The sequence below is a fragment of the Anopheles bellator genome, chromosome 1 (genome assembly GCF_943735745.2).
Source record: "Anopheles bellator chromosome 1, idAnoBellAS_SP24_06.2, whole genome shotgun sequence".
NCBI lineage: Eukaryota > Metazoa > Arthropoda > Insecta > Diptera > Culicidae > Anopheles > Anopheles bellator.
The window spans coordinates 33,807,873-33,814,805 of record NC_071285.1 but is presented as its reverse complement, the minus strand read 5'-3'; the positions used below and the strand labels follow the sequence as shown (position 1 = coordinate 33,814,805).

The 6,933-nt window shown below is 40.7% G+C and overlaps 2 protein-coding genes across 2 annotated transcripts; one reads left to right on the top strand and one right to left on the bottom strand.

Moving 5' to 3' along the window:
* Nucleotides 1-1,628: 1,628 nt before the first annotated feature.
* Nucleotides 1,629-2,908, bottom strand: LOC131206659 (large ribosomal subunit protein eL15). The gene is made up of 3 exons (XM_058199317.1): nt 2,866-2,908; nt 2,268-2,601; nt 1,629-2,044 (listed from the first exon to the last, which is right to left on the bottom strand). Exons 2-3 carry the CDS (start codon nt 2,574-2,576, stop codon nt 1,736-1,738), a joined length of 618 nt encoding a protein of 205 aa, XP_058055300.1. The 5' UTR covers nt 2,577-2,601; nt 2,866-2,908; the 3' UTR covers nt 1,629-1,735.
* Nucleotides 2,909-5,803: 2,895 nt separating this feature from the next.
* LOC131215461 (ficolin-2-like) lies at nt 5,804-6,787 on the top strand. The gene is made up of 3 exons (XM_058209851.1): nt 5,804-5,976; nt 6,040-6,558; nt 6,631-6,787. The coding sequence occupies exons 1-3, from the start codon at nt 5,804-5,806 to the stop codon at nt 6,785-6,787; spliced, it is 849 nt and encodes a 282-aa protein (XP_058065834.1).
* The last annotated feature ends 146 nt before the right edge of the window (nt 6,788-6,933 follow it).

Sequence of the window (6,933 nt, the reverse complement as noted above, 5' to 3'; positions counted from 1 at the left end):
TTCCTCCGGTTGCCGACCATGGTATTTTTCGTGTTGAATCTAGTGGTCGAGCGAAACGAAAACTGCATCGAAATGCACGGCTACTGGCAATAAAATCGTTAGATTCCAAAAGCGAAAAAGAAAGCATAGAGAAAGCACGAGGGAGCCTTTCTCTACGGGGCGGTGCTGTTGGGTATTGTTTCCTGCTATCACCACCAGCTCATCCGGATTATGCACATTACCGCTGTAGCAGGTGAGGTTTCATTAGAAGTAAACGAGCCTTGAAAATGCACGTTTCACTTTGCACCTGATATTTCTACCGGGTCAGCAGTAGTTCTGCCGTCGACGGGTTTGTTGATTGCTGGCAAGTTGGGTTTCTCGTTTCTGCTGAAATCTCAATTCTACTCGATTAGTGTATTACACACTTCTTCTAACCATACACTAGAATTAAAACGAATCGGCAAGGAATTACCTAGGTGTGTGCGAACAAACAACTTAAGCTTCTTATATATTGTTTTATTTGAATACATAAGTCACGAGAAGAATATTGTGCATTGAATTGCTCGTTTTGTGCTAATAGACTTGAAACGCATCTGCTATTGCTTGAAATAGGTATCTCTGAATTGTTACCTACACTACCAAGCATAAACCAATCTACTGGTTCTTCAGTATTCATTTGTTAGCTGAGTTAAGTAAGCATGTCCAGATCTTTGTTACGCTTGAATGTAATTTTTATGGTGCGAAGATGAAGAATTATTCAAATCAACATATCAAATGAAAGATATCATGTTATACCAATTTGGTTCCTTTCATTGCACCGCAATTACGAAGCTTTACTTGTGGTATGAAATAAATTTTCTACCGCAAAAAGATTACGTTGGACTAAATCGCAGAGAGCTACTAATAACAAAAGCAAACCGTATTTCTATGTTAGTCAAACGAGCGCGGAAAAGTCGGATCGCAAACGAAATATTTGCACATTTGTCACACATCCAGGACGAGACACGACTAAACTCTTATACCGATAGCTTTTAGCATTTGGTCTATACTTCGCTCCTGGCTTCTATTTTGGGCCAAGATAGCATCGTACGACTTCGTTGCAATTTTCCCCCGATGTCACCCGATTTTCAGAATCGTGTGCCGTTCACTATAACACTTCCCCAGGCTGGAGCAGCATCCACAGACCATGCGCACAATTGCTAACAGTAGAAATTTTGTGGGGTTGGTGTCCTTAATGTTCATCAAAGGGATAGTTCAGTCCTAAGGGGAATGAGTTACACATCACGCAGATTAACACGAAAGTGATCACTATGTCATGAACTCTGAGTACAAAATTTTAAAATATTATGATTTCCAATGACAATGTAAGAAAATGTTTTGTAAAAACATTTGTAAGATTTAGATATTTATGAATTAAGAAGTACTTGAGAATACATATAGGACTTCACCGATAGACAGTACGTATAGGAGGCGTTTAGTAGCAAAGCGGTAGTCATCGATGAAGATGATTGCGCTCTCTCTTGGTACACATTTTTCGTATAATTACGTAGAATGGATCTTTCACGCAGAGCTTATTAACTTGGATTGCCAATTTGTGTGCCTACAATTTTATATAAATTGGGAACTAAAATTCTTTCCTTTTGTTATTCAACCAGAGCGATTTGCGTTTTATCAAAGTATTTATTGTATGGTCGTGTTACAATATCGGTGCAGTAGAGCATCTCTCAAGCAGCCATACAAAGGATCGCCGTTTCACTTAACGACGATAACGACGAAGCTGAAGGCGGTTGCGACGACGCCAGCAAGCGCGACGTGATCCACCGATGGTTTGGGCATAGCGGTAGCCCTTGCCCAAACCACGCGAACTCTTTCCAGCCGACGTAAGACCACGAAGCTCACGGTGCTTGTGTACTGCCTTGCAAATCCAGTTAACCTTAGGATCGCGGCGGATTGCTTTATGGGCCGTGTCGACCATGATGACCTCGTAGTACTTGTGAGCGGCATCCTGGGCAACCCAGTATGAGTTCAGTACGCGAAGACCACCGACGCGACGACCAACACGCTCCTTAAGAGGTATAAACGAAAGTAGGCAGTGTTAGTAGTTGAACTGGGCAACGGTCCTTCACGAACATGTGCTTTAAGAGGTTAGAAATTTGTTTTCAGACATCCAAGGAAGTAACGAGTCATTTGATGCGAGATGCGATCATCGTGTGAATCGTGTAAGTTATCAACATTTAAAATTTCAATGAATGTTCCTTTCGGATGCTACCTTCCAACACTTCACTCACCTCTGCAACGGACTGAAGACATCTGTACGGCTTGAGCTGGTTAACACCGTGGCTTTTCGGTTTGCCATACGTGCAACCCTTGGGCACAGGGCGCTTGCGGCCACCGCGACGAACACGGATGCGGAAAATGGCAAAGCCTTGTTTAGCCTTGTATCCCAGGCGGCGTGCCTTGTCCGGTCGCGACGGACGCGGCGCACGGTGGAATCGGGTCATTTGGCGATACTGCCAAACGCGGATTCGCAGCAAGTAGCGCATCACATCGCTCTGCTTCTTACGGTACAGTTCCTGTACGTATCTGTACGCGCCCATGATTGCTTACGATTGAGGATAGACCCTAGCAACGAAATCAAACATTTTTGATCAGAAGTCACATCATCGGTCTAATCCACTGGGCTCCGCTGGCGGAACGTGGTAGCGGTACATAGCCGGCGGTGTGCTGTATAAATCGCAAATACTAACCTGAAAAAGAAACCACATATTATAAAACGGAATCATTAACCGCACGGTTTGTCGTTGGTTGCGAGACAGAACAGTGATATTACATATTCAACGCCGTGTTTTCGCAAATTTATCTGAGATATTTTATGATGCGACCTACCTCGTGGACAAATGTGCTGAAAAAGAACCTTCACTCAATGACAGGAAACGAGCGTGCCTTCTGCGCTGCTGCGTTGTCAACCACCACCAGTTTATAAAGCTAGATGCAAGAGTTCAGTCAACTGGTACAACGAAAACGATAACTTGGGCCAGCTGGTATAATGTTTAAATTCGAACTACGACTTACGTTGCTTTACCTTAACGCTACGTCACTAACCAATCATGTTAATGCTTCTAAAAGACGAATGAATCGCTGTGCTTGAAGTCTCTGCAATAAGATAACAACAACATGATGCAGGTCGCTTGAGTTAAATTTAGGTTTTTGATTTTTTTTCTAAATAAGTTGCATACCCTGTTTGGCCTATTCTAAAATATCCCATGCTTACTTCGATACTAGTAATATATTCAAACTTCAAGAGTAAATAGAGAGTTAAATAAAGTTTTTTCTGCTCAAATAATGTCTGTTCGTAGCGAACTTAACTTGTGAACAGCAATTTAATTTAATTTTCAGCTCGTTAAGTCAATTCAAGTTCTAATTTTCAGTCAGCAACTATTGCACATCCAAACATTCATACTTTGTCGTGTTTTGATGCTCTTTGTATTTTCTTTGGTTATCTTCTATCGAAAATACATTCGCTACGCGATGTGATCAAAAGTATAAAAAGTTCCTGCCTCCATTCACCATTAGGGTTGTCGAGCGATTGCGCTTCAAGTAAAGCGATCATTGCAAGGGGAGAAGATGAATATTTTTTTAACGACGTTTTTGTTATTAAGTTTTAGTAAGATATTTTTATTAATCATATAGAGCCAAGACTAGTCCCTAAACATCGATTGTTATTATTCTGCGGAAAACGAAAACATTAACATTGAAAGAGAGTTTACGCCGAATCGTTTGCCTAGTAAAAATGTTAAGCTTATATTATATTGTATATCTGAGATTGAGTTTTTTTTTAAGTCGTAAACAATCGTAAACGACGAGAGTGGATATAGAAAAAATATTCTGAATAAGGTTTTGATTAGTTTGATAACACCTGTGCAAAATTAAAGTTTAACTAAGCAGTTGATTTATCATCGGAATCTATTAACTAAAATTAAGCGATATATATGATCATTTATTATGTTTCATGACTTAATACAAGTTAATTTAATTCTTGTACCTGTCTATTACTTGTACGTTTACTAATTAATCGATTATCAAAATATTTCAGAGAGTTCCACCGGAAAAGCCTTTTTAATTAAAGACCTCTAAAAATGTCTTCGGTAATAAGCAAATTAACTACAATGCAATCATATACTTGAACGGCACATTAGATATTTGTTCTTTATCGATAAGAACGCACAGATCTGTGCCACGTGCTACAAAACAGTTGAGAGATAGTTGGCAACTATCAGGAAAGATTCCGAAGGGCTAAGTATATGATGACATACCCAGAATAAACTGTGTGAGACTATGATTTATTTTTAGATACCGGTCAAACTTACCAGACCAGAATGATCACGATCATGATCAACGTTCCAAGATGATGGCAAGCTCCCTAAATTCTTCTTCTTCTTCTTCGGCACTACAACCGCTGTGCGGTCTTGGCCTGCACCAGACCAGAGACAATGTTAATGTCAATTATTCCTGGTGCTATGTGCTATATCCGTTATAAGTTCGTTTTTACGGGCGGGGTTGTTTGCCCCGCGCCAACTCCCTTCTGTCAACGCCAGTATCGGGAATCGAAACCATGGCAGGTTGAGTCGCAACTCGTCCCGGGATTCGAACCCTGGCCAGCTGCGCTGACAGCGCAGAGCGTTACCGACTACTCTATCAGCGGGGGCAGTTCCCTAATTACTTCCCCTCAAATTCCTTTTCGCTTTCGCGTGATTTCGCTAAGGGGACGGCCAAGCCTGTCTCATTTTCAACATAGCGCTGGAGCCCTTTCGGTACTCCGGACCATTTCAGCGACCATCTACTTCAAGTCCAGCCAGATCGTGGCCTATGCTGATGACATTACAGCTCGAAGGATCTCCGGTGTAGCTCAGGCCTATATAAGAATCGAACAAGCTGGTGAAATCATGTAGCCTGCCAGACTTCGGTGGGCTAGTCATGTTATGAGCATGATCGAACCAGTCCGCAAGGTCTTCTTAGGCCGTTTAGTGGGACAGATAGGGTGTGGTAGGCTTCGTTTGAGATGACGGAATTGCATCAAAAGCGACGCAACAACGGCCGAGATAGCGAGTTGGCTGACTAACGAACCTAACCGTAGTAGTTGTCGTAGCGTGATAAGGAGAATCTCAACGGACTCTATTATACGGGGAGAGACAAACGAATGTGCTACAGGAATGGTGTATATGTTTCGAGAGCATTATTATTTTCAAAAATCTTCATTAATCTTCATACACTTAGCGGTTCAATAAAAATGTACGAAGACTCAGTATTTCTAGACTTACTTGAGCATTTGAAATGTGACTCCAAAAATATTTCAAATAAATAGATTAATATGCATTTGTAGTCTAGTAATAGTGAGAACTTAATACAAGTAAGAAAAGTAAGTAAGTTGAATATGTTGTACAATTATTTACTGTCAATTTTACTTTATCATTAGTAACGCAAATCATATTTTACAGAAACGAGTTATGAAGACAAGTTTCATTATTGTTTGCACATTCTTCCCACAAGAATTTTTTTGCTGCTAAACGAATCATCGTTCGCTTAAACGCTCAGTATAGCAGAGAGAATCCTTTGATAGCGAGAGACGTCGACGTGACGATAAGCAATTTGGCGAGCACTTTTGGACTTTTATCGGAACGTTGCGAAGAACTGTAGCATCTTAGCTTTGTTTTCACAAAGACTCAGCCGTAATAAAGTAAGTTAGCTTCTTATGTATGTGAGCATATAAAATCTATCGACAAACACACTACACGATCAGTCGTTGAGTGCCTTATGAACCATAATCATGTTGAAAACGGTACTTTTTCTAACAATTAGTTTAGTGCTTTTTCCTTTGTTTACCAACTCGGTTCAAGAAGGTTCACTATCTTCTAACTGGTCACAGAATGGGTTTTTGTTTGAGATACTTATGGCAAAGATGCAATCTCTGCAGCAAAATATATTTGAAGAAAAGGAACAATCCAAAGAAAATACGTCCAACTTGATTACTATCGTAACCAATTTAGCGAAACCCGACAAAACACCTGTTTATAGCGACTGCAAATATGTGCCAAGTAATGCTTCTGGACTACATATGATTCAGCCAGAGAAGCCATTCAAGGAGCCGATGACAGTGCTTTGCGATCAAGAATATGATTCCGGAGGCTGGATTGTGATCCAACATCGTTTCAATGGCTCAACGAACTTTTATCGCAACTGGAAGGAGTACCAGAACGGGTTCGGCCAACTTGAAGGCGAGTTTTGGTTGGGTCTTGATCGAATCCATCAGCTGACGACCTCTAAGCCACACGAACTCGTCATATTGCTCGAAGACTTTGATGGTAATAAGACATACGCAAAGTACAGCCGCTTTGAGATCGGTGGCGAAAGTGAACTGTACGCTATAAACAACATTACTGGATATTCTGGAACTGCCGGGGACTCTTTGGATAGTGTTGCTGGAATGAAATTTTCTACTCTTGACTCGGACAACGATACTTGGCAGAGTAGTTGTGCTGTAACATACAACGGCGCTTGGTGGTATTCGGCTTGTCATAGAAGGTACATAGTAAAAGAATATGTTTTTATCTTAAGCCTTTTAAAACAAAAACGTTTATTGTTTTACTATTCCAGCAACCTCAACGGCCGATATCTACGGGGGGAGACAAAAGAATATGCTACGGGAATGGTGTGGGATTCGTTCCGAGGATATCATTATTCTTTAAAATCTTCGAAGATGATGATAAGACCAATGTGTTATGAAAATAGTCGAATTATTAATAATGTTTAACGATGTTTGTACAAAACACTCCGCGATTGAAACATCAGATCGTTGTTTTCAAAGAAATAAATTCCTTGTCACTCACGATGCCAAAGGAGTAGTAAATTAAATCCGATCTGGGCAAATGGGTAACAATATGTTTGTTTAATAAGCAT

Coding starts and splice junctions, on each gene's coding strand:
- LOC131206659 (XM_058199317.1), bottom strand. CDS start 2,576: ATGGGCGCGTACAGATACGTACAGGAACTGTACCGTAAGAAGCAGAGC. Junction 2,045..2,267: donor GTCTTCAGTCCGTTGCAGAG/GTGAGTGAAGTG, acceptor ATACCTCTTAAG/GAGCGTGTTGGTCGTCGCGT.
- LOC131215461 (XM_058209851.1), top strand. CDS start 5,804: ATGTTGAAAACGGTACTTTTTCTAACAATTAGTTTAGTGCTTTTTCCT. Junction 5,977..6,039: donor ATATTTGAAGAAAAGGAACA/ATCCAAAGAAAA, acceptor ACCCGACAAAAC/ACCTGTTTATAGCGACTGCA. Junction 6,559..6,630: donor TATTCGGCTTGTCATAGAAG/GTACATAGTAAA, acceptor TTACTATTCCAG/CAACCTCAACGGCCGATATC.